Below are 27084 nucleotides of genomic sequence, written 5' to 3'. Positions count from 1 at the left end.
CAACCACATGTAAAGATAATGTCTTCAAACTGTTTGTTTGTTAGAAATCTAAAGCGAACAGTTTTACAATCATACGTGTCAAAGAAAAGAAACAAAGTCACATTTGTGAACATAAAAACAGTCAATGTTTGGTGTTTTTCTGGATCAATAGCTAAATTACTGAATCAATTCTGAGCTTGTGTGGCTACGAAATCCCCCCCAAACAAACAAAGATGATGCAATCGCCAAAACCAAAACATAATTACACATGCCAAAATGTTCCACCTCACTGTGTAATTTAACCCTCTGAAGTTTAAGCTGTCATCGATGAGGACTTTAATCCTAACCGTAACCCTAAATCCAACCCTGTGCTATCAGATTATGTCATTTTTGTCCTTTTTTAAAGTTGCTCTTCCAATTTTGGCCATCAAGGGGCAGAAAAAGGGTTTGGGGTGGTCACCAGCGACCACTTAGACCTCAGTGGGTTACAGTCAGGGTCTTGTGGATCCACAATTCCAGTGTCTGTAACCACTGTTCAATTAAATGCTCAACTTTCACTTGATTGAATGGACTCAAATTAAAATGATTATTATTTATAGTCACTAACCTGTGTCAACGGCCTCCTTCATATAAACAGCACAGTATGGGTTTAGCACCTCCTCATGATAAGCCAGACCCGGATCAATCTCAAAGTGGGAAAATCCGATCCGCAGGAAAGGCGACATGTCTGCAGACTTTTACCGTCTGACCGCTGCTCAAATATCCAAACAGCCTCCACAGATGCGCTCCGGATGAAGTCCTCTTAGTTTGAATAGATGAGAAATAGATGAGATTTGTGAGCTTTGAGAGCTCGTGCACTGGTGTGAACCACCTCTCCTCCACTGCAGCATGCACCGACTGCCCCTCTTCCTCCACAGGAAAGATGGGCTAGCAGAGGGGAGGAGGCAGGGAGTTTTTTCTTTCCACCCCTGACACTTTAAAGAACCTGTAAAAAGGAAGAGAGAGAGACACAGACATTTCATCACCCGTGACGCCGTAACCACAAGCTCTTTCCCTGCAAACATGTAACTTTTATCTGCTCCAGCTGGCTGTTACAGCAAGTTTTAAAATCAAATCAACAACAGAACTTCTTCTCGTACACTCTCCCCCTGATAAAATGTCTCAAACCACACATTTAATGAGAGGACAGGAACGCATCTGCCATGCTTTGCAGAGTTTCACACATAAAGCACTGCGAGCAATGAAAAAAAAGCAGCCTGCTGAACCTAACTGCACCTAAAAAAACCCCAACCTCTCATAACTTTAGGGCTTGTAAACAAATAATCTCTTTGCTTTGTGCGATCAGCCATGCTAATAATCACAGTAACACACCTATAAATCACTTCCTCTGCGACCGCTGCAGTGTCTTCGACTCGGTCAAGGCCGATGTGACATTTGAGGCCTGCTGAAGAGCTCTGTGTGTGTGTTTGTGTGTGTGTGTTTGTGTGTCAATATCAGTCCCAGTGGTGGAGAGAAGACAGGGACTATTAATAGAGCTGAAATACTAAACGCAGATGTGGAATATATGACAGCATGCGCCTGAGTCTGCAATATTCATCATCATTCTTTACTGTAAAGCTTACTGTGCTTAAGTAGCGTCATGTGAACTTGTGTACACTGCGTCAGCGTAGTTCAACATCTTAACAAAGAGAATTTTTTAACTTTTTAGCTCCCAAAGTAAAGCACGAGGTGTTTCATGCAGAATTAGAATTTGAGTTGAACAAATCGAACTAGCTAACGGAAGCTTAGCCCGGTGGGCCAAAATCAGCCCGGTGATGACATTGGACAGATTTAGAAATGTGAACCAGTATAAATTTTGAACTTTTAATTGACATTTTCATACTTCACCCGAAAAGTTAACTGAGACATAAAAAATTAAATACCAGCATTAAAATAACAAAAACATTGTATTTTATAACAGTCTGTGAACAGTCATAACTTTTTCTGTAATTTAACAGGTTTATCATGCAGTTTCACAGGTCCGGTCACTGAAGATCAGAATAAATTCCTGCTATGTATGATGTAGGACAGTAATGACAACATGGAAGAGATGGCACATCCATTCCTGTTGGGTCCTTTTAACTCAACAAATCAAAAAAATGTTTGATTTCTAATCAACCGTGTATCATATAATTATCATTCAGCTCGACAGTAAGGCATTTTTGCATCTTTCAGCTTATCGCATTGTTTTAAGAGGCAACTTTTGTCCAATGTTTTGTACTTTGGTCACATCTGCTGATCGCTTTCAGCACAGTCCTTAAATACCACACTGGACTACAAACTTAACACCTGACCGGCATCATCAGGTGGAGGATTCAAAAACTGTACATAAAACCAGCTGAAAGCGTGAGGGCTTTCTCTGTTTGGTTGCTGTGTTTGACCCGCCCCTCCCCCAGTGTCAGCGGATAGCTGTAATGAATGCAGTTTTAGTTTTAAACCAAGGTGGGCATCCTTCACGTCTCTAGTGCTAGGCTATAAATAAAATAGACGTGAAAGTCAACACAAAAGAATGAAAGCTTTTTAATAGTGCATGTTTGAGGTATGTTTGATACAATGCTACTCTATGCGAACACAGTTTAATGGCATGCAGCTACCTTGGCTCATACCACATGCTAATCCAAGCCATGTTAACTTGCCTTTTGAGTAAGTGGCTGTTGTCGCAAATACACTCTTCCAAACTCCAGGTACTCCCAGTGTGAAGCCCCCTCCGTCAGTGCCCCCCATTGTGCATTTTTGTAAAAATACTCCCATTGCAAAATATTAAAAAAGCAGCCAGTTTCTGGGAAAATCTACACCCCCAAAGTCTGTGCATTATAAAAGTATAATGCTGAAGCTAAAGATATATATTCCCCAGACAGTTCGAACTAAAAGGAGAATAAACATTAGGCTTATCATCATGGAGGGAAACAAAAATATAAATTTGTTATGCACAAAATGTCAAACTATTTGGCAGCTCAGAAGCCACAATTACAGTATTTCATGAGCCATTTCTTAAAAAAAACAAAACAACAACAAAAAACAAAACTGATTTACCAGGTACTAAAATACTGCACACTTTTAGTAAACCAGGTATAACTTTACTCTCGGAAATGTTGTGGCCTCTTTGAACTTGCTTGGTTTGTTCACATTACGTTAGTTTGAGTGGCTGTATAGATTCCATTACCAATACCATTAAATTTCCATTTAAACCACTGAACTAGTCAGCGTGGTATCACACAGGGTGAAGAAACCCAGCAGTTATTCCACATGTTAATCCCTGACAGCTTTCTCTATCACACATACAGCAGTTTCTGAATCATAGACCATTGGGTAGAAATGATCTAACCACTTACTTTTTTGAGCTGTTACTACATAAATTTCGATTTCTTTCATCCTTTTTGAGAATAATCTTCATTTTACTTGAAGTTGCCATTTTTTCCCGAACTCTTACATACTGAGAACTATAATACTGATAATGCTAAGCATGTGAAACTAGGACACAGTTATACTTGTGTTTTTAATACGTTTATGAAAACTTTATAGACTCTCAATTTGAATAAGCCTGAAAGATGTGAAGGTTAGACTTCACTTTTTACTTTAATGTAGCATGTTTTGATAAGTAGTTACGTCCCTATACACACAGTAACATTCGGCGCTTCGTCTGTATATCCTTGGCCCTGATGTTAGTATCACAAGTGCATGCCAGCACTTACGTTCACACACTCCCACACAAGACTAACATCACAGATTCAAACTTTTGAAATATGCAGAGCAGCAGCCCTCCCTCGCAGTTTTTCGTGTAGGTTGAACCTGTTGTAAAAGGCTGCGTTCAAGCAGGAGGAGTTACACTTCCGGTGCTCTGTTACATCAGTGCAACCACACTTCCTGTTTCTGAGCGGTTTAATTTTTTGTTTTTGAAGCCTGACAGGTGGGGCTGTAGCAAATTTGAGATTGAAAAACAAAATCAGACCCAAAACCCTGCTGCTCTAAATTTTTCAAAAAGGCGGGAGGAGGATAGAGAAAGCGACGCGAAGCTGAAAGTTTTCTTTGCGATGGGTTTGGAAGATTTAGGTTAGAAACTATATGTAGATTATCATATAAATGTGAAATGTAAAGCTTTAACCTGACTGCATCAAAGCAAGCTGTACACTGATCTTGGAACATCTGCATTAAACCTACAGTTGCGAGAAGTTTTCTATTAGACCACATAAAATAAAATGTGGTCTGAGTACTGATCGTTATTGGTGTTGCAGTAACAGTCAAACACACAAACACGTAATAACTGAATAATATGTGAACATAATGTAATAACTTTAGCTGGAAAAAGTACGTGAACGTCTGAATTTAGTAATGTCTAGAACCTTTTTTTTTTACCAGAAACACCTTTAATCAGACGTTTCCTGTAGCTGATTATGAGGCTTAGGCAACAATGATGACACATTTCTGGACCACTCCCTTTTATGTGACTGGTTTAGTTCAGCAACACTAAACCTCTCCTGCCAACGACATTTTTTTTTAAATTCATTGCTCTCCTAATGATTGAAACCCATCCAGGCCCTGAGGTAGGAAAGCAGCTGAAACCATGTTGCTCCCTCCGCCTTGCTTCACAGTTGAGCTGAGGTTATGTTATGTGCCTGCAGAGTCCCTTTTACTTTCAGTTTTTTTCCTCCAGGGATTTTCTGTCCACAGAAAAGTGTCCTAGAAGTGTTGTGAAATATCCAGGTGGTCTTTTAAAACTATAGGATGTTATCTAGCCACAGAAATGTCTCCAGGTGTTGTGGTGCTACTCTTGTCTTTGTGATCCTTCTCTTCTGAGGTCCAGTGAAAGTTGTTGTGACTGAGGACTGGTTCGAACTCCTTTAAAGTGCAGACAGTCAGTAAATTACAGGGAGGGGCACCTGTATAACCTCCACTTTTTACTCCCACTGTTGTTTTTGTCAAGGTAATTAGCAGCAGAGGTTCACTTGGTTTTTCCAGGCACGACTGTGAAAGATTGCTGGATGGGTTTATCACTACCACTCATGGAGGTACAAAGAAGGTCAAAACTGTTTTGTTTTTTTTTACTATTGGGGTGGTCAGATTGAGTTTGTATATAACTGTAACTTCAATGAACATCGGATAATATTCCAGTTCCAGTTCCAAAGGTTTTATGATGTTGTCTCAGAACTGTACAAATGAAAAGCCTTTGTTGTAATGAGCTGATACTGTATGGTGGTGTCATGGCAATGCATCATTTAGAAAGCAGCTGTCATACAACAAAAGCACTCCCTTAACTTTTGAGAAATTACAGCCATTCGTATACAAGGTCACTTATTTCCAGGTGCTTAAATGTAAGTGAACAGATTAAAAATAAATAAAATCGCAATTTTTAATATTTGCCAATAACACTCTGCAGGGAATGGTGGCCTTTAGTCTATCACCACAGAACGAGTTTCCTCCTTTGTGGTGCTTTCTGGGTCTTCCTGTCTAATGGCCCAATTATGCTCTCCCTTTCGTGGGTTTTGCGTGCCAATTTTGGCGTGACATCATCTGTTGAAGGACACGGTCTTTGTGGCGTTGGTCGTGCACCTCTCGATTCTCGTAACCAAGGCCACCGCAGCTGGATTGAAGATGTGAGTGTACGCTCATGATGGTTTTTACTGTCATTTTAATTATGTCCCAGTACAGAAGCTCAGAGACATACAGGTATACAGAGGGAGGTGTTGGAACAGTTTGCAAACTTTAGAGTTTGTCCAAAAAACAAACTCAAAGTCTTGGCTTCCGGTTTTCACTTCTTCTCCTCCTACATCAGCGCTGATTGGGGATATTGTCTGAGTGGCGACATCTATCGTTGAGGACAATACTGGGGCGGCTTCCTGCATGTAACGGCGGGTATAAATACAACTGTGAAACGCGGTTACTGGCCTTTAGCCTTGTCTTCAGTGAAATGCAGCCCAGCTGGGTTGAGAACAAATGACTGATATTGGCCTGAATCACACAGGTCTAGAAACCGGTTGGCAACCACTGGTTGCTAGGTAAACATGGCTATTACCCGACCAGTTGGCGAGGTGATGGCAGTCAATTTGAAATTGACTGTTAAATCCACAGTCGAGTAGGTCTAGAGAGTTGTCAGTGACTCCCTGCCAACCACAGGTTATTTTCTGAGTGGCTGCTGCAGGCTGCCAGCAAACTGGCTAGCTGAAATCGGTTTTCGTGAAGTTTACACAGCTGTACCAAAAACCTCGGTGCAATTACAAGAATGTTTTTGGTGCAGCGCACTCTTTGTGACCAATTTCACCAGCAACCACAATGGCAAAGGCATTTTTACCCAGCGACCAGGTGATTGTCAGGGGGTCACTGAGCAGTCTCCAGGCCCGTGTGAGTGGACACTGCAGAAAAGCTCCTGGGTTGGTTCGACACTAATTCAGCAGGCTGCTCCTGTCTCCTGTCATCATCAATAACACTTGTGACCAATGCCTTTGGAAGGTATGCGTGTTCATGCCATCACGCTCTTTCCGCTGTGCTTTCCAGAGGATATCGTTTCAGATCATAAAGTGTTGCTTCCAGCTAAATAAGAATGCCGTTCGGATAAAGATCGGGCTTATTCCAGAGTAGTGGTCGGCTCTTGTTTTCTTCCCTGTGGAAACGATCCTGAGATCATCCACCCTTGCTGTCTCTGTGGTCTTCTAGTCTTTATTTGTGTTGCCAAGCACAAAATATTAAAAAAAAATCCCAATAAAATGTATTTTTAATTTTATCAAAAAAAATTTTTTCTACTTGTAAAGTTGAAGCTCCACCTCTGATGGTGGAAGTAGGGATGGTTTTGCTTTTGCAGCCTGTTTCACTTGCATTACCGGCTCCATTGACCCCATGTTATGGTGTAAATACAGGTCATATTTTACTTGCTTAATTTATAGAACCGATGAAAGTCCACACAGGCTGCTTTTAAATCAGATTTTTCTTTTACACATAAAAATAGGGGACTAAGTATAAAAATAACTGTAATTCATCAACAAAATGTATTATTTTTGTTAAAAGCTAAAGCCTGCTTTTAATAACACCTACCGTAAATAAGGTTTTTGCTAAGTTTTGTACTTCTTAACTTTATCTCTTGCTGGTTTTGATAGCTGTGAAAGTTATTTGTGAGGTGTTACTTCAGATTTGAAATGAGAGCCAAGTTGACTTGATCGGATTAAATTTACATATGCCACATTTCCAATTACTGGCCTGGTGATATGAGTCAGTCACCTACCAGCAAAATCTTCCAGGCAGTGCTGTACTGAAAATGCAAATTCAGGGTCGTATTAGACTGAAAAGAAGCATGTTAATAGGAAATGTAATTCTGCAACGGAATCACCCAGTAATCTATCTGTTTCTGCAACTGCAGGTGCAGCGAGCCAGTTGTTGTTGTTTTACTGATAAAAGAAGAGTGAAGGAACCCCCACCTGTAGTTTTTCTTTTTAAAGCACACTGATCTGCATGACGAGCGATAACAAGCAGCCGGGGAGCTCATTACAAACTTAAACCCATTCTTCAAACCAGAAGAGCAAACCTTGAACTCCAGTGCTGTGAAATTTATGGACAATGATGCAGAAATCATCGAATGTATTTCCTTTTGAGAAGAAAATTGCAGGAAAAAGTGGCAGCATTGAAAGAGTTGGAACGAACTGATGCTGTCGGTCAGTCAGAAAAAGGCTGATTTTAACAACCTCAAGGCTTCAAACTTGAAGATGTTTGTGTTTCCTACACCTCTGTGGTGTGATGCTCATGAAACACTCACGTTATGGCTAAACCTAAGTGGATTTAAACAGGACTAACACAGGGGTCATTGTTGAAATAAGCTGCCCCAATCCCTTCGATTACTGCTTAGAACTATTTTCCCTCACATATAAGAACACAAACACACTTTTGTGTTTGTCTTCGAACAGAAGCCGTCAGATCTCTGTGATGCACTCGTGCAGCTTATGTTTATCTACTTCCAAACAACCAAAATACAGAATAAATAGACTTGACTTTATTGTGTTTTCTCATAGCGCACACTGCAATGTGTGCTGGCATCTGAGGTGCCACCACCCGTTGTTGCTCAAATGCCACCCCCCCCCCCCCTTTAGCCCCTGCCCATCCTCAAACCCACTCATGGAGGTACAAAGAAGGTCAAGTGCGAGTGATCTGGTGCTGGAGACCTTTCAGAAAGCTTTCATGAGAGGGGACAAAGTCTAACGAGCCTCCCACCTGACCCTCTGTACCCAGCAACATCAAAGCACAGCGTGTGTTTGCTTTCTGAAGCAGCTAAAAGAGGAGGCTGGAGAGCTTTGTTGTTACTGACAGGTGTCCGTGTGTGGCAAAGGCCTTTCACCATACAGTAGCTGCTGCTTCGACACTCAAAGCATCCCTGAAGCGGTCACTCATTTAAAGGCACACACAAAGAGTTGACCCTCAGCAGCTAACGTCAGCTGCTTAGTTTGACACTGGGACTACAGTTCAAAACCTTTAAAGGTCAACCTACACTAATGCCTTCATTAGAGGCTAAACCAGCTAGCATGCAGACACAATATTGCACAGTGCTGGCCCACATTACAGACCAATACCAGCCTATTACAGACATAGTGGTGCAGGAGGAACTCTGGGAACTTTCTGCATAATATCATGGAAAAAATTGTGGCACTGTGAACTCAGCGCTGACAAAACTAAACTATAACACCATAATTGTTTAATTTCAATGTAACTCTATCAGACTGCATGAATATTTCTATTAAAAAATGGGCAGCTGAATAAGTATAAAATTTTTCCCCCAGCTTCTCAGTTTCAGACCCTAAAATCCAGCAGTATTGATCAGGTTCTTATGATTTACTGTGTAAATTGGCTCAAATGAATTCGCACTCAATCAGCTCCAGACAGTAAAATGCTGTGAGTGTATTTACCTTTACTTTATCACCTTTACTTGTGAGTTTGTTATTTATAGAATGATTTTGTTAGTTTTATGTCTTGAAAGATACCTATAAATAAATTATGCCTTATATTGTTGTACAGTATTATGGCCCAAACTACCTAAATGCAGAAGTAGGTAACCCCAGACCAGCTTCCTGTTTACACAGTAGTAATAATAATAATAATAATAATAATAATAATAATAACAATACAGTAGTTAATCCACAAGTAAATGCCTACATGTAAGTATTTTTAGTTTAGTATTTTTTTGTGTATTTTTAGTGTATTTGTGTTCATACAAACGTATAGTTACTAAAGGTGTTAAGTGTGACTCACCCCCCCCCCCCCCCCCCACACACACACACTTACACAACTTTATAATACTCTAAATACAGATGTTTTCGTGTCAGTGAATAAATGTAGATTATTTTCACCCGTTCTGTGTTTCTAAAAATGACATCACCACCTAATGGCAAACACGCGTTTCGCAAATTGCAAAGCAGCCGCTTAAAACCTAAAAAGTAGGGAGAAATGCTTTTCTCTAGTTATTGACTAAAGTTCAGAAACCTCGGGCTGGAAACCAAAGGAAAGTGTACTGACCTTAGAGACACAGCAATGCCCGCTGAAGTTTAGAGCTTGCAGCTGAAGCTGCTCTCCATCCGAGCGTTTGTAGACCGGAGGGAGCACAGTGGGCGCATTTAAGCGTGATATCACGTGGCGTTCACGGACTGTAAGAATATTCACACTTCATGAAAGCGGTCTGAAGTGATCAATCAAATTTGATACAACAGCACAGATGACGTTTCAGTTTTTCTGTTTTACTGCCCATTTGAACTAATAAATAAATAGTTTTAAAGAGGTGGTCAAAATTAAAATACTATAACCAATTAAATGAAATGCATCATAACAAATACCTATCTAAGCACAACTCTGTCCTTCACTAGTTTTAGTCTCAGCTGATTTTCCAATTCGCTTAGAAATATTTATTTGCAGAAGTTACATTTCCGAGCAGACGGTGAATGCAACTACCCCAGCGCGCAGTACGAAGTGAAACTTATTGGTGAAACTACATAAAGAAAAACAACCTGACTTCAAGGCCACATTCAGAGATTTTTGATGGCAAAGTTTTATTTCTAATGTTTCCGAGGCAGCACTCAAATTAGCATATTTAATATCAAACCCAAATATCAGGGCTATTCGCCTGCTTTCCCTGTAAGTCAACAGAGAGACTACTCTAATACACATGTAGCTCATATGTTGTGGGTTCGTACAGCTGACTGCCTAATATACTGTGAAACCTTTATGAGTAAAGCTGGGCTGCTCGGTGAGTTGATAAAGGAGCGAACATCCTACAAAAACAGAAATGCTGTTGTTAGTAGTATTAATACCCAGATCACGTGGTTACCTGGTGCTACCTGGTGGATAAACAGGAAAAAGACAAATAGATTTATTCTGTGAAATGTATCAATGACTGGAAAACAAATTCAAGTGTATTTATTTTTTAAGTTGTGCTGTAGTCATTTTTTCATGTCTGTTTTCACCATTTCTCACTTTAAATTGTGGTAACGGTAAACATATATTAAAGCAAACCTCAGACTTTTGAGTTCTTACAAGCGTAAAAGCTTCTTTATTTATAGGAAATGTAGTAATTAAGTCAGAAAAAGGGATATATTTGGAGTTTAAGTAGCGTGAATTTTATGTCTTCATAATTTCCACCATGCCACCATGGTTCATTTCTGCATTGAGTGATTCAGTAAAAGGAAATGATACCATTTGAGACTTTCAAGAAGACTAAATTTAAAATCTGGTGACCGGGCTCATTACTAAAGTGCCCAAGACCACTGGGTCAGAAAGGACCAGTGAGTGAAACTAGATCAGTACTTTAACACACAACACTTCTGATTGCAATTTTTTAATGTACTTAAAAGTATTTCTATGTGCAGTTGCTGTCTGATTGTGTCATTATATTTAGGATGCAAACACTGATCATCAGTACTCAACAATATTACTTTACATTAGTGGTGCAAGTCATATGTGTGTGTGTGGGTGTGTGTGTGTGTGTGTGTGTGTGTGTGTGTGTGCACAGCAAAATCTCCAGTGTTAAATTAACACTAACACTATTTCTAACATTTTGAGTTATTTTCCAGTGTTAGAAAATCAGCACTGCTCAGTGTTAGTCATTGTTAATCTTTAAAACTGACTAGGTTACTTTTAAACATATAACACTGTCAAAAGTGTTAATTTAACACTCAACAGTGTTGTATTTAACACTCAGAGGTGTGGACCCATATAGACACTCTCCAGTGTTAATTTAACACTGGAGATTTTGCTGTGTGTGCGTGACTTATGGAAACTGGAGGACATCCATCCTTCCTCCCTCCTCCACTCCCTCCCTCTTACCATTTCAGGGCCATGTGGTGACCCTAATGCAGCTGATGTTGGGTGAGGGGCAGGCTACATCCTGGACAGGCTTCATATTCTCCCTGTGTGGGTCCTCTCTGGGTGCTCCGGTGTTCTGACAAACCATCCTACTTTGGCAAAACGTCCTACTGTAGGTCGTTTCTGCATATTTCTGCTGTCACAGAGTAATTCCAGCACAAATTAAAGTAGGTATGACGGTTTTCCACTTAGCGTTGCCCATCAGAGTATGCTTGTAGCTTATATTCTTAAAGCCAGGATGGTTTGCCACTTCATTTTACCCGTTAAATTATGCTTACATTCACAAAGGTAGGATTGTTTGGCCCTTAATTTTACCTGTCAAAGTATTTTTCTAGCTAATGTTCACAAAGGGTAGGATAGTTTGTCAGGTAGGATGGATTCCCAGAAAACCTGCTCTTCCCACAGTTCAAAGACATGCATGTTACAGTAGCTTAACTTGTTAAGCGTGAGTGTGAATGATTGTTTGTATGTCTGTTTTAGAGCCTCTTAAAAACATGAAGAATGCAATTTTTATTAAAACATTTTTTTTAATTTTACTTTAGCACGGCATAACACTGTGACAACTCAAATCTGAAACGTGGATGTAATACTTTAGAAAGCAAAAACATCAATGTTTTTTTGTCAGACATATTCAGCATGCGATGAAACGCAAAACGTGTTTGACTTGGATCATGAGTCTTAAAATATGAAATGCAGTTTGTTTCATGCATACAGTCGACCAAACACAACGCCATCACATTTATTTAACAACCCCCCCCCCCCCCCCCCAAAAAAAAACAAACAAACCAAAGAAACAAAAACAAAAACAAAACTTCTCCCAAATATAATGTCACCCAAATTAGATTAATTAAGTTAAGGGTAAATTATATTAGGTTAAGGTTATGTTGATGTGCTTTCTTATTAAAAATAATAATAATAAATATAATAAAATATGTATTAATGTAAAGGAGGAACACAGAAAAGGACATCAAATCCAAGCCAATAAATTATCACATCAGATTTTCACCACATCACAGGGCTCATGAAATCTACAGAAATTTAAAAAAATAATATGTCAGATTTCTGTTTTTCTCTTTTTCTTTTTTCTTTTTTTTGCCAAATAAAAACTCAAAATGAGACAAAGGTCCTGTTTCTGTTTTCTATAATGATGTACAGTGAAAATAAAAACAGGCAAATTGCTTTATTAAAGTCTAAAACCAACCTATGGATGACATTACATTTAAACAAGAAGATTTCTGCAGCAATATAAAAACGTCACGATTTGTAATTTCTCCACCAGGAGGTGCCAATGTTCATGCAATGACCTTGGCTGTCTGTAGGCAAATACATGGAAATTTTGGATGTCGTTAGAGAAAGCACAAATGATCACTCACTAGTGAAAAAAAGAAACCATATTAGTTTCATGTTAGATGCCAATATGTATAAAACTGAAGGTAAAGCATGTTACTCTTATGTTTATAGGTGGTTCATCACATGTTTGTGATCATACACATGAGACTGATTCAAGTCCACTTATAGTTTTCTCAGTATTTGACCATCCTTCTATATATCCCCCCATCTATCAATTCATTCCATCCCATTCAGAGTCACGAAGGGCCTCCACAGCCAATCACTGATCAGATTACACAGCCTAAGTGCAGATAACACCGCAGCACTACCTGGCTGCCAAAAACACGGACCCACTCCCCTTTTATTTAATTATTTATTTCACAAATCACATCCATCAAGCTTGCTGAAGCTCAAGTCTTCATGTTTAATCTCAAAGCAGAGCAGAGTTGGTCATTGTGTGTGTGTGTTTGTGTGTGCTAATTGTGTTGATGAGGTCACACTTCCTTCCTGTAACTTCAGAGCGTTTAGCACCTTAAAGTGTTTTTTTTCCCTTTCTGGTGACTGTAATAATTGTTCAGACAATCCTACACATGCACTCAGAAGAAACAGTTGTAATTACAGCTCTTACAGATAAAAAGGGTGCCACACTCAAACCCCCAGATGGCCACTTTTGTCTTCACGTGAAGATATTTATTGTGCATCCTTATCCACACTGAGCTTTACAGTCCTTGATCAAATTGTAGTGTGTTTTGGAACATTTCCACTGTCTTTCATTGTCTTCTAAAGACATTTTCTTCCTTCTTCAGCAATGATTTTCTTAATGAACTTTTACTTTATTTTCCATATTTTACTTCTGTCTACAGATGCATGCTTTCTTTTGCATCATCCATACTGAACTGCTGTGCTTTTCCTGCACTTTTCCATGTCGCATCTCCTGCACCTCTAGCACTCCTTTTCTTACCTTTTGCTACATCGGTTTCTAGCCCTTGTGCAGCTCGAGGTGTTGCAAGGTGAATCAGAATGATTGTGAAATGATTGTGAAAAGAAAAGGAAGACATTTCTTTCATCTACGCTCTTTTTCTTCAGTCTTTTATTTTCTCTCCTGTGTGTTAAGAAGAGATTAAAGAGGCAGAAGAGTTTTTACCACTGCAGGCCTCTAAATTTAAACCTCAGATGACCCAGTCTGAGAATAGCAAATGAGAAACAGCCTTGCACTCACAAAATGAATAAAAATGGTAATACAGGCACTACATGGCGTACGGATTTATTCATTTTCAGTTCTGCTAAATCTTCTTTTTTCTTTTTTCTTTTTTGGATCCGGAACCCATGTGACTAAACACCCCAACACGTCCTCCACCATCCTGAATGTGTTACACTTTCTTCTACTGCTTCTACTGCTCTGTACCATCACGTTCAGCTGTCTACTGCACTTTCAACCCCCCCCCCCCACCCCACCCCCCCCCCCCCTCCTTTGGGCCACTTAATGGCCTCCACTGCCTTTTAATTTCCTATCTTGAACCGTCCTCCACTGTATCAGTGGAGTAGTGCTTCATAGGAGCCATTTTTGAGTACGTGGTACAGAACAGTAGTTCTTTAAACAGCCAAATATTGTTCTTGGCCTGCAGCCCATAGTGCAGTAGATTTGGAAACTAAGCTCTGCGCTGCTTTAAATTCCATAACCTCAACTATGAGCTGAGAGAACACTGTGGGATTTAGCTGTGATGCTGGGCAACGCAACAAAACCTTTGAATTTACCCTTGTTTGTGGTTTAAGCTGCATGCAGATGTCACAGGAGCATGCTGTATATCATAATAATAAAAATAAACACAGTATAAAGGTTCTACCTGAAAAAAATCTACTGTGAGTAGGAAATTTTCCTTAAACTACATTTTGCTAAAGCACAATAGTTGGATGTGCATTGCTTGCCAAACTTAAAAGAATTAACTTCCCAAAAATCTTATTAGCAGTCTGTTTCATGTTAATGCAGTGACGTGGCATTTCTCAACAATACCCAAAGGCATTTCTCTTGAATTCACTGTGTCTGCCTTGCCTTCTTTTGTATCATTTCACAGTGGACGACCGTGTCTTAACACCAGCGTTTTCTCAGTCTTTTTATCTTTCTAAATTCAACAGAACCTCCAGATTTTTTTTTAAATAATCACCAGCTGCGGCGTTTAAGTCATGTACATAGAAATGAATCAACGATCCCGATCCACTGATATAATCTCTGCAATTCTGCACTGTCGTTGCTTTTACTTTAGATACTCCGAGTTCTCCGGCTCAGTCCAAAGCTTGCTTTGCTAATTGATGAATCTATACTGGTCCCAATAAAGTAAATGAGGGAAAACATGTTTGTGTGGGACAAAGTGGGATGCATCAGCATGTCGAAATTAAATATAAAAATAGAATAAATCTATTGCTGACACCATATTGCCATTTAGCAACAAATACAATAGTTAAAATGTAGCTTATGTTTGTTCTTTTGGTCTCAAGCAATAGTTTTATGTGCTCCCATATTCTCTTTTATTTCATTCTTCAGAGTGGAATAGTCCTGATGCTTTTCTTTCCTAGCTCCTTAGACTACGATGACCTGGATGACTGAGGACATAGACTGACATAACTTTTTGAGACACATCTGCAAGTTTTAGCAATTTTTATCCAATAACAACACATAGACCGTCTCACATCACACTATATTTTCCCTCTGTGTGAAATTTAAAAATAACTCTATATTGCCGCTTCAGTTTCCATCCTATGCAACCGCATCTTAGCATTTCGTGACTTGTGTGGCATGAGATTATAAAAAATTGCCTTCATATCACTGAATGAAACTGAGAGTTATTCCAGCACAACGAGATAAAATGTGGGATTTTGTAAAGAATAAAAATGCTCTACAGTTACACCTTACTGTAGACATGAGTGTGAATGTTGTGTCAGGTGTAGCCAAAAACACAAGGCAAGGCAAGGCAAGTTTATTTGTATAGCACAATTCAACAACAAGGTGATTCAAAGTGCTTTACAGAGACATTAGAAACAAGAACAAATAAAAAGCATGATTTAAAATTGATTAAAACAAGCAAATAAACTAACTAACTAACAAACAAACAAACAAACAACAGTATATAAAATCAAAACAGATAAAATCAGAACAGTAGATAAAATCAGTAGTTAAATGTAAGTTTTGAAATTTAAGCTTAAAGTGTGGATTTGGTGCTTTATTCAAATGCAGCTGAGAACAGGTGAGTCTTCAACCTGGATTTAAATAAACTGAGTGTTTCAGCTGATCTGAGGCTTTCTGGGAGTTTGTTCCAGATATAAGGAGCATAAAAGCTGAATGCAGCTTCTCCGTGTCTGGTTCTGACTCTGGGAACTGATAAAAGACCGGATCCAGATGACCTGAGGGATCTGGATGGTTCATACTGGGTCAGGAGATCATTGATGTATTTTGGTCCTAAACCATTCAGAGCTTTATAGGCCAGCATCAGAACTTTAAAGTCTATCCTCTGACGGACAGGCAGCCAGTGTAAAGACCTCAGAGCTGGACTGATGTGGTCCACTTTTTTGGTCTTAGTGAGGACTCGAGCAGCAGAGTTCTGAATGAGCTGTAGTTGTCTGACTGATTTTTTAGGTAGACCTGTAAAGATGCTGTTACAGTAATCAAGCCTACTAAAGATGAATGCATGGACTAGTTTTTCCAGGTCCTGTTGAGACATCAGATCTTTTATCCTTGATATATTCTTGAGGTGATAGTAAGCTGACTTTGTTATTGTCTTAATGTGTTTTTCTAAGTTTAGGTCTGCATCCATCACTACACCCAAATTTCTCGCCTGGTTTGTGGTTTTTAGATGTATAGATTGAAGTTCTCTGGTGACCTGTAATCGTTTTTCTTTGGCGCCAAAGACTATTACCTCAGTTTTGTTTTTGTTTAGCTGGAGAAAATTGTGGCACAACCAGTCATTGATTTCCTCAATGCATTTACCAAGAGCCTGTACAGGGCCTCGGTCTCCTGGTGACATTGTGATATATATTTGTGTGTCATCTGCATAGCTGTGATAGTTTATTTTGTTGTTGTTTATAATCTGTGCCAGTGGGAGCATGTAGATGTTAAACAGAAGGGGTCCCAAGATGGAACCTTGGGGAACTCCACATGTGATACTTGTCTGCTCAGATGTGAAGTTACCTATTGATACAAAGTATTTCCTGTTTTCTACGTATGTTTTGAACCAGTTTAGTACAGTTCCTGAAAGACCTGTCCAGTTCTCCAGTCGTTTGAGTAATATGTTGTGGTCAACTGTATCAAATGCTGCACTGAGATCCAGTAAAACTAGGACTGACATTTTTCCACTGTCTGTATTCAGACATATGTCATTAAACACTTTGGTGAGAGCGGTTTCAGTGCTGTGGTTCTGTCTAAAACCTGACTGGAAGGCATCGTAGCAATTATTCTGTTTTAAGAAGTAACTGAGCTGTTGAGAAACTGCTTTTTCAATGATCTTACTTAAAAACGGGAGATTTGAGATCGGCCTGTAGTTGTTCATTTGTGTCTTGTCAAGATTGTCCTTTTTCAGTATAGGTTTGATTACAGCAGTTTTTAGTGGTTCTGGAAACACACCTGATAATAAAGAAAAGTTGACGATCTGTAACAGGTCTGACTCTAAAGTCTTTGAGACCTTTTTGAAAAAACTTGTTGGCAGGACATCTAAACAGCAGGAGGAGGAGTTCAGTTGACCTAAGATGTCCTCCAGGTCTTTGCTGTTAATAGGTTGAAACTGTTTCATGGTGTTTAAACAGTTTTTTGGTGGACACAGTACATATCCTGGATCTGCTGTTGATGTACCAACTGCTTGTCTAATTTTTTGGATTTTTTCAGTGAAGAATTTGGCAAAGTCATTGCAGGCCATGGTCGAATGAAGTTCAGCTGCCACTGACACAGGAGGGTTTGTTAGCCTGTCAACTGTAGAAAATAAGACCCGAGCATTATGGCTGTTTTTAGTGATGATGTCAGAGAAGTAGGACCTCCTTGCATTCCTCAGTTGTAAATTATAATTGTGAAGTTTCTCTTTATAAATGTCATAATGAACCTGGAGGTTTGTTTTTCTCCATCTGCGCTCAGCTTTCCTACACTCTCTTTTTTCATTTTTCACCAGTGTGGAGTTTCTCCATGGAGACTTTTTCCTTCCAGAGATAACCTTCACCTTAATGGGAGCAATAGTGTCCATTACATTTAACATGTTAGCATTGAAGCTATTGACGAGCTCATTGACTGACCCTCTGGACAGGTCAGGTGTTAATGGGAAGACCTGGTTAAAAATTGCACTACTGTGTTCAGTTATACACCGTTTTGTGATCACTGTTGTTGATATATTTGTGTGGGCTGAGATTTTACTTTCAAAGAAAACACAGTAATGATCAGACAGGCCCACATCAGACACAAGGACAAATTTTTTTAAACTGACATGCTTCTCAATCCAACCAGTGGATCCAACCAGTGGATTGAGAAGCATTTTTTTCCAGTTTGGCTACTTGCAAAATTTAATGTTAGCCTTGATATTTTTGACAATATTGCCCATGTTACTTTGAATTTTACCACCCATTCACTGTGTTACCTAATCAAATTTCAAATTTCAAATTCTATTTGATTTTATAGCACCAAATCACAACATACAGTTGCCTCAAGACGCTTTTGTGAGAAGGACCACAACTGTCCGTGTTTATTTTTCTTTACTGCAGTGACACACTTCTGATAGTTTCTTTTTCGTTTTTGGCTCGGCACCCATGCGTGCAGTTTTCCAGCTGCACTCTGACACACACTCTCCACTCTTGGCTCCGGCTTCACTAAATCACAAAGGGAGAGAGAGCTCAATAACTAAACAGCACACACCTGTCCCACCAACCTCCCTGGCACTGCACCTTGAGTTCACTACACCACCCCTCCGCTGCAGCTGCCAGTGACCACACCTCCGCCACAGCTTTATATATATTGTAAAGGCAAAGATTCCACAATCAAATGAGCCACTTTGAGAAAGCACTTGGCAACAGTGGGAAGGAAAAACTGACTTTGAAAGGGAAGAAAACTTTGTCAGAAGAAAACTTTTCTAAATTGGTGTTCAATTAAACATGAAAACAATCTCCTTCTTTTTTGAGTAAACAAATCATTCCTCTTTTTGGATGCAGAAACTTACGAATGCACATTAAATGGAAGCCAATAAACTGGGGGCTGTCACAATATCAAGGTTTTATATATTCTTTATATATTCTTTCCACACACAGAAACTAAATAACTTCTTTATTTTGAAAACAGTGAAGCTGCACTTCTCAGAAACACATCAAGACATTTTTTGATGAATCCCGCAGCATCTCTGCTTCTTCTCCTTTCTCGTCATTTCTCCCTGTAAGTCCTGAACCTCCAGCTTTTTTGTTCTATTCCATAGATCAGCACACACAATTATCAGATTTCCTGCCAAACCTGCTTCGGTACAAGAATTGTTCAAGGCTGACTAATCTTTACAACAGTCTCATCCAGTTTACTCTCTTAGCTCTAAATCTTTATTCTGTTTCATACCTTTGTCTGTTGCTACACATCAACCCTTTGCAGACACATTTTATCCTAGAAAATGGTTCAAACCCAATGAATTCATAATTCATTTTTAACACAGGCATCCACTAATGCTTTTGATTCCTGATCTTTTTAGTCAACAGGCGTGTTTTTGATGAGGTCTTTTCACAATAAAATAATTATTTCCACATTATCTGACAGAATCACACATGGTCATGTGGAAAACCAACCTTTTCCAGCAAACACTTGATCCTCTTTGAAACTGTGCCAACAGATGAACGACATGAAAGACTGACCTTCTTTAGTCTTTGTCAGGGTCGTTTTCTGAGTGTTTCTCTGAGCTGATTTTTAGCAGACTGATAAAAACAAACATTTAATACTCAATAACTGAGACCGCAGTGACAACCAGAATCAGTTTCCCTTTGCATCGCTGACAGTGACAGTATCACACCACTTCTTGGTTTTAATTATTTAATAAGAAATGGCAAAAGTGGAGCAGTGTCCCAAAAGATGAACTATAGTTTTTACTGAAAGTGCTGTGAGTGCAGTGGGAAAAGGACTATATACTCTGATTTATATGCAGGACTTCGTGTGCTCTCAGTGCTGAACACAAAAATTTTAGCAGGTGCAACCACTTTTATGTAAAACTATGACATGAAGTACATCGTCTATTACGGTCTAGAAATTGTTTGAAATTGCTGTAGGATTCAACCAACTGCCAGTTTGTTGTTGTTTGCGCAATAAAAAAACAATCACTAAAAATGCAACTTATTGTTTCATAAGGTATTTCTACATATAACATTTTAACAGATACCCCCCCCAAAAACAAACAAACAAACAAACAAACAAACAAACAAACTAACTAACTAACTAACTAACTAACTAACTAACTAACTAACTAACTAACTAATAATTTTATTCACACGCTGAATTGTTTATTTATTTATAATTTATGGAAGTACCAATGAATTTCTGTTTAAAAAAAAAGTCACAAAGTGTATTGACAGGAAACGACCAGGACACTTTCTGGGGTTTTTTTTTTTTACTTTCTGGACTTTTCTTTTTTCCACAGTGTATCCCAGCAAATTCAGCCCTATTAGCAGTTAGCTGCACTGTTAATTTTTTTTTCCTGAAACCCCCAGATTTTGTCACAGGATCTGCAGGGAACTTTTCCGTGATGTAAAAGGGAGCGTGTGTTTACAATGATTGCACAAATTTGGCCCGTTTAGGAAGGATGCCTTTCACTCTAACAAAACCATATACTATGTTTATGTTCATTGTAAAAACCAAGCATTTTGTAATATAATGTGATCTGGACAGATGACTGAAACACAGAGCAACAGTGTTTGATACAGAAGATGTAAACCAGTGTAGCATGGAGATGGCAATGATGTAGTTTTGGCAACTTGAGGTCAACTCTTCTATGAATCCTCCATAATGTCGAAAAGTGCTTGAAGTTATGTGAGGTCATCCGTCTAAGGTTTCAAGCTGAACCAGGATAATAATCCCGATCACACTCACAAACCCATCGGGGACTGGCTCAAAAAGCAGAAATGAAGGGTTTAAGATTCTTGTCAAAGCAATTTGAATCCCACTGAAATGTTGTGGGAGGATATGAAACTGGCAGCACATGCAAGATGAGACTCAAACAAGGAAGGAATGTTGCAAGATGAGCGGTCAACTTCAGCAAGCTGATGTCAGGCTTGTGGGCAATAATGCAAAACACCTGCCAGAAGTTATTTCTGCTTCCATATTAGTTTTTTATACTCTCTGTCCACTTTTTTCATCTTTCTATATCTATATAAATATAAATATTTAACTTTCAAGTATATTACCTTCATCTGTAGGATTGAATATTAACTAGTCCAGCTAATAGACTTTAAATAAAAGATGGAAGTGGCAACCAGTGGGTTTAGAAGTCCTGTTTTGAAGCCATCTTTGGCTTTAGAAACCAAAATTCACAAGCAGGGGGATCGAACTGAAATACCAAAGGGCATCTTTGTATAATATGTTAGGAACTTGTCAGCTGGAAGGCAAACTTCCTTTTTGACTCTAACAGCGACAAGAAAAACCTGATAATCTGCTAAATGAAGCCTGAAATGGGAGACTGGGACCTTAAGCTCATTGGAAAAGTGTTTCCTGAGAGCACAGATCAAGTGAACAGTACTGCCATTTTTCCATAGACTTCCATATGAACAGACTTCTTTCTCCAAGTAAAGGATCTGCCCCCTGTTGGCCACTGACTTCACTGCTCAGATCTGGACGTTACATCCACATTTAATCTGTAAGATCTGCCTAGTATTACAATATCTTGCTTTTTTTTTTTTTTTTAAATGTCTTTAATCTTGTAAAATTATCTGTTTTTAACTTTTATATGCATAAACCAGAATTTCATGTCTCTTGCCAAAGGCTGAATGAATAAATCTTATTTCCTCTTGAATTGCATATTTTTCTTCATGATTTCAGCTTTTCTTTTGCTGTTTTTTGAAGGTTTTTATTTTAATTAGTTCCTTTTAAACAATTTAAAAGCTTATCAGAATGAAATGTTTTGTTATACCGTGCATTAAAAGGTCAGTGAGTCTGAGCAGTATAATCACCTGCGTCAGCACGAATCATCCGGCATCTGTGTTTGTCCACAGAGATAATATTACATTGCTGCAGGTCTGACGGGGACTCGATATCGTTTTCTCGGAGAGTCCCTTTAGTGGGTGGTTTTTGCAAGCAGAACCACAAGAGATATTTAGTGGGTTTTCCCATGCATTGTGCTAAATTAATCCTCCTGCAAGAGCTGAATCTGCAGTAAATCCACCAAAGGCCTTTCACCCCCATCTAATGAATTCTGCAGAGAATATGCATTTGGCTGAGGAGATTAGTTTGGAAATACTTACTCTTAGACTGGCCATGACTGTCCACAAATTGGCTATTAATGAAACCCATAATTTAAATGTGAGGAGTTTTATTTAAAGATATAGTTCAGATAAACCAGTGAAGAGAAAGGCAGAGTGGAGGGCATGTCACTGTAAAACGCTATTCTTTTGTACAGAGCATCGATACGGGACTGAGGGACAGAGGCTGTACTCTTTTTACACACATTGCCATGGAAACCAGCCCCTCAGCCAACCAGCTGCTGCCCCCCTCCCTTCTCCCACCCGTCCTTACACCACCCTCCCTCCCTCCATCCCCACCTTCCTTGCACATTTCCATTGCATACCAGCACATGGATTATGATAAGCCGACCACTCGGTATTTTTACAGTTTAAAGGGGGAAAAAAAGGGACAAAACCAACAAACACACGTATATTCACCTCCTACCTGACCACAACACACACACACATACACACCTTTGCAAACAATGCAATGCAGCGAGCTGGTGCATGGCTACTTGCAGCAGCAGATGAAGACGCAGAATAAAGAGACAACAGGAAATGAGTCAGCCATTTAAGAGCAAAAGATAACCACAACATTTACATGTCGGTAAAAGTGCAGAAACGGATTGAAGTGATGTTTTCCACTTTTAACAAAATTAGCTGATACGCACGTCTTCAAAGCATGATGACTGCAAACAGCTGAGCATCTGAGTACCCACTCAGTGTACAGAAACATCAACTTTATCACGGTCTGCAGCTAAATTAGGCAGAAAACAGTGTGTTAATGACATCACAATAAAGATTTTTATTGATATTGATGCACAGAGTCATGAACAGTGTTTAACATTGTTTCTAGTTAAAATTTAGCTTTTTATTGGACTTTGTTCATATCAGAAATTACAGCTGCACAAAAAATGCCTCTAACTGTGGTCATATGTTTAATCTGCTACGTGTAGCACCCACAGCTGCTGAATAAGTGTAATAATGTTAAAAGGTTTGAAATCTTGTGAAGTAGCAATATAAAGCAACACAATAAGCAAATGCTCAGATAAAACACTTGATTACAGTGTTGTTACGTTACTGCTGTCTAAACAGATGTGCTGTTGTGGATGATTATTAATTATTTCCTCTTGTACCAAAAAAGCAACACGAAACCGAATTCATTTTAGAGATTTTTTTTTTTTTAATATTTAGCCACTGCAAAATTAATACAATGTAACACAATCGGCCACAATGGAGTAAAGTCCAGCCAAAATATTGGCACACCACAATTTACAAAATATTGTGTAACACAATTTTTATTTTTATTTTTTAAAAAGGACTGACGAATGCCTACAGTGTGAAATAAATGCAGCATATATATGAAAAAAATTAAATATTTTTTAGTTTTTCTTATAAATGGAGCAGTTCTAGTTGTTCTGAAGCAATTAGCTTGAAAATAAATGGTCTGTTCATTTTATTATCAATTAGTCATGTAGTGGGCTGCTTTTATGCACCACAGATCTTCCCATGGAATGATGTGCCTTTGCTTTATTTTATTAGAAATGGTCTTCAATATCTTTTGTGTTATCCTGAAGGACTCCAACAGTTTAATTAACCCATGCTTTATTCTTAGAACGCTTATGTTTTTATTTTTATGGCATTTTGTAGAGTAAATAATAAAAAAGAATGGAAATAATCAGTACTCACAATGTTTTGTTTTTATTTTAAATAATTTACCTATACCTATATATTATTATTATTGTTATTATTACAGCGGAGACCCGGTGGTCTAATTTCTAATACTGTAAAGAGGTTGCTTTGTTGCAAATGTGACTCTAGTTGGTGAGAATTGAATTTCCCTGACACAGTGAGGAAAAGGAGAGCTGTAACACATCGACCTGTCAGAGCATCACCACAGGTTTGGTCTCGTGTTACTGCCAGTACCTCAGAGACAAGGTCACCGGCACAGGGCACCAAGGAGATTTGAGGCATGTGATAATTTTGTTCTTTACAAACCAGCGAGCTGGCCGATGGCGTCACCTCATAGTTTGTATTGTTCCGCTGCTTTGGTGTTAAATGATTAAAAGAGAAGAAGGGTGAGCAGCAGTCACTGGACTTAAACATTTTTTATTTGAGAATTCCCTTTTTTTTTTTTTTGCACAGGAGGAGTGTGAGATTCCTAAAATATGCCTACTGTCGGTAAAAATCTTGACTCTCCGGCTTTTCAACACACAGTAGAAAGTAGTAATGTTAAAATGCTAATTTAACCAATGAGCCATCATAACATTCAACAAGATGATTAGTGCTGTCAAGAGATTAAAAAAAAATAGAGATTAATTAATTATGATTTTTAATTAATTGATCTAATTAATCTCTTTTTTAATCTCACCTAAAAATAGCTGAGGAAAGCCCTCAACTTATTGTGGCAGACCAAAAGACTGATATAACAAAGAAAGTGACTTTATAAACTCATTTATTGTTTAACAAACGTTAAACAGATGCAACCATTTACATACTGTTGTATTCTTTTGTAAAATAAGTGGAAAAATAAATACAAATCAAATCAAATAAATTAAGTGCTGCAAGTTAGCACATCAGAGTTGCTCTTTTCTGAGCAATACAGCACTGAAATTCCTCTGCTTCAGATAATGAAAAATAAAACTGACATTGCAGTGCTGCAAGTTAGCACATCAAAGTATTCTTCCATCACAAAAAAAAAGGGCTGAACATCAAGCAATCTATTCTAGTAGGCTACAAATGACACAGCAGCTATGCTGACCACATGTGTCTCATTTCTTCTTCCTCAGCCAGTCGCTAAGACACACCAGCCTGGTAACATTTTCTGGAAGCAAGGCTGCCCTTTTCTTTTGCACTATGTGGCCTGCAAGGCTAAAGAGTCTCTCACAGGGTACAGAGGTAGCTGGGGAGGCCAGGTACTTTTGTGCTAGGACTGACAGCTTTTCATAGACTCCTGAGTGAGCATACCACCACTGCAGGGGACAGTCATCAATACTGATGCTGGGTTCTGCTCTGTAGCGCTGCAGCTCTCCAGACTCAATTCCATCTTCTGAGTCAGAGTCAGACCCCAGAAGGAGTTCGCTCCTCCTCTTCTTCTGAGCTGGTCCATCATCCTCTGTGGAGGGCTGGAGACTATCTGCTCTTCTGGGCTCTGCTGCCTGGAGCATATTCTCCAGAATGGTCCACACCTGAATGAATGAATGAATGAATGAATGATTGTGATTAAAACTAAGTGCTTTTTATTTTATTTTATTTAATCTTGTAAAGAACTTTGTGTTCCATATAATAAATAAAAGTTTGATTTGATAATGAATTGGACTCATTAGTCCAGCTTAACCTTATTGTCCTACCTGTTCCCTCTTTTCTCTTGGAAGACATTTCAAATCCTTAAACCGTGGATCCAATGCTGTGGCCACCTCGAACCATATCTCGTTGCCATTAGCTCGTCGTGCTGCCAGATCCTTCTGGAAGGCATTCTTGAACTTCACCACGTAGGCAGGATCATCATCAGTAATGTCCATGACACGGTACAGATGGCGAAAAGCAGGCAGCACTACAGAGCAAGAGACGTAGGCCTCACCACCCAGCAGCTCTGTCACATACCTGCAGAGGTGGAGAGGTTTGCTAAATAAACCTAGCTGGATTCATTTAAATCAAAGTGTAACTGATTTCCAATTTAATTGTCCTTAAAAGTTCCTTGTTATGTTCATTAATTTTGATTTTACACATGTAACAGTAGTTTATATAATTAAAATGGGAAGGTGTTTATTTGAACTTACTTGCATAGTTCAAGCAGGAGCTCCAGCCTCTGCAGTTTCGCCCACTCAGCTTCGGTTGGCAAGACCAACCTGTGGTTCTGTTGGTCCAACGTAGCCTGGACAGCCTCTCGGTTACATAGGAGGCGTGAGACCATTGCGAGAGTCGAGTTCCACCTGGTGGGTACATCCTGTATAAGTTGATCGCTCTTCTTTCCGAGTGCTACTTGTTGTTGGTTAAGTTCTGTGGTACTCGCAGGGCTTTGTTTAAAATGACCAACAATCTTGCGGCACTTTGCCAGTACACCGACAAAACCACTGCTATCGAGACATACCGTGATGGTCCTCTGGAGAATGTGAGCATTGCAGGCGATGTGCTCATATGGAAGTGCTCTCATAGCAGCCAGCATGTTTGCTGCGCTGTCTGTGCCAATGGTGGATATCTTGTTTTCAATACCCCAGTCATTTTCTACCTGTTCGGCGTATTTATCAGCAAAGTGCCTGGTTTCTGTTCTCATGACGGTCAGTGCAAATGAGTTGAGGTTCCACTCACTATCAATAAAGTGTCCAGTCACCCCAAAATAGCTGTGGTTGCCAGCTGAGGTCCAGTGATCTCCGGTTATAGCAACACAGTTGGGAGAATCCTCCGCCAAAATCTCAAGTTTGTTTTTCTTTTCGCCGTCGTACATTTTGCTGATTTTGGTCGTTACTGTAGTCCTGCACGGCGGCTTGTATGACGGGTCATTGGACGCAATTTGCAACACCTCTGTCAATCCTTCGTCCTCTACTATATTTATCGGCCTACAGTTCATCGCTATCCACTTGGCAATAACATTAGTCAGCCTGTCGGTCGCAGACTTGCTCATACGAGGGGTATTCTCTAGTTTTGTTTGGCGAAAAGCTTTGCTCTGGCTTGCTATATTGCTAACGTCTTCACTGCTAGCTGTTGCTGCACTCGCGGCTGGGTGCTTTGCGTTGAGGTGATAGGCCAAACTTGAGCTGCTTCGGTGGTAAGCAAACTCCTTCTTACACTCTAGGCAGACCACTTTACCTTTGTCAATGGTGCCGTCGGGGCGTTTATGAAATACAAATTTCCCGTTCATTGGGCCAACAACTCTCAGATGCGCCTCCATATCCACACTGTAAGCTAATCACCACTTCTCACCTTGACCTCACGACGTGACTCCACCCCCAACAAGTCAAGCACAAGGAGCCCAGCACATAAAAACGGATT

At 39.3% G+C, this 27084-nt stretch overlaps 2 protein-coding genes across 3 annotated transcripts in view; both read right to left on the bottom strand.

The window, feature by feature from the left end:
* prkcq (protein kinase C, theta) overlaps positions 1 to 9605 on the bottom strand; it is a 37311-nt gene extending 27706 nt beyond the window's left edge. For both annotated transcript variants that reach the window (XM_082509975.1, XM_082509976.1), the window contains exons 1-2: positions 9505 to 9605; positions 587 to 964 (exon numbers count right to left, since the gene is read on the bottom strand). In XM_082509975.1, the coding sequence (XP_082366101.1) occupies positions 587 to 704 (118 nt within the window). In that variant the 5' untranslated portion in view covers positions 705 to 964; positions 9505 to 9605. The remainder of the gene's footprint in view (positions 1 to 586; positions 965 to 9504) is intronic.
* Positions 9606 to 24781: 15176 nt separating this feature from the next.
* On the bottom strand, positions 24782 to 25874 carry LOC309692971 (E3 SUMO-protein ligase ZBED1-like). Its single transcript, XM_082511887.1, has 2 exons — positions 25446 to 25874; positions 24782 to 25283 (listed from the first exon to the last, which is right to left on the bottom strand). Exons 1-2 carry the CDS (start codon positions 25614 to 25616, stop codon positions 24867 to 24869), a joined length of 588 nt encoding a protein of 195 aa, XP_082368013.1. The 5' UTR covers positions 25617 to 25874; the 3' UTR covers positions 24782 to 24866.
* Positions 25875 to 27084: the final 1210 nt, after the last annotated feature.

This window comes from Aulonocara stuartgranti (genome assembly GCF_965226115.1).
Source record: "Aulonocara stuartgranti genome assembly, chromosome: 17".
Classification (NCBI taxonomy): domain Eukaryota; kingdom Metazoa; phylum Chordata; class Actinopteri; order Cichliformes; family Cichlidae; genus Aulonocara; species Aulonocara stuartgranti.
Note: the sequence above shows the minus strand (reverse complement) of the source record. Positions and strands in the feature narration are given on the sequence as shown.

Excerpts from the sequence above, each read along its gene's own strand:
- LOC309692971 (XM_082511887.1), bottom strand. The coding sequence starts at position 25,616 with ATGGACATTACTGATGATGATCCTGCCTACGTGGTGAAGTTCAAGAAT. Across the intron at positions 25,284-25,445 it reads CAAGAGAAAAGAGGGAACAG|GTGTGGACCATTCTGGAGAA; the intron begins GTAGGACAATAA and ends TCATTCATTCAG.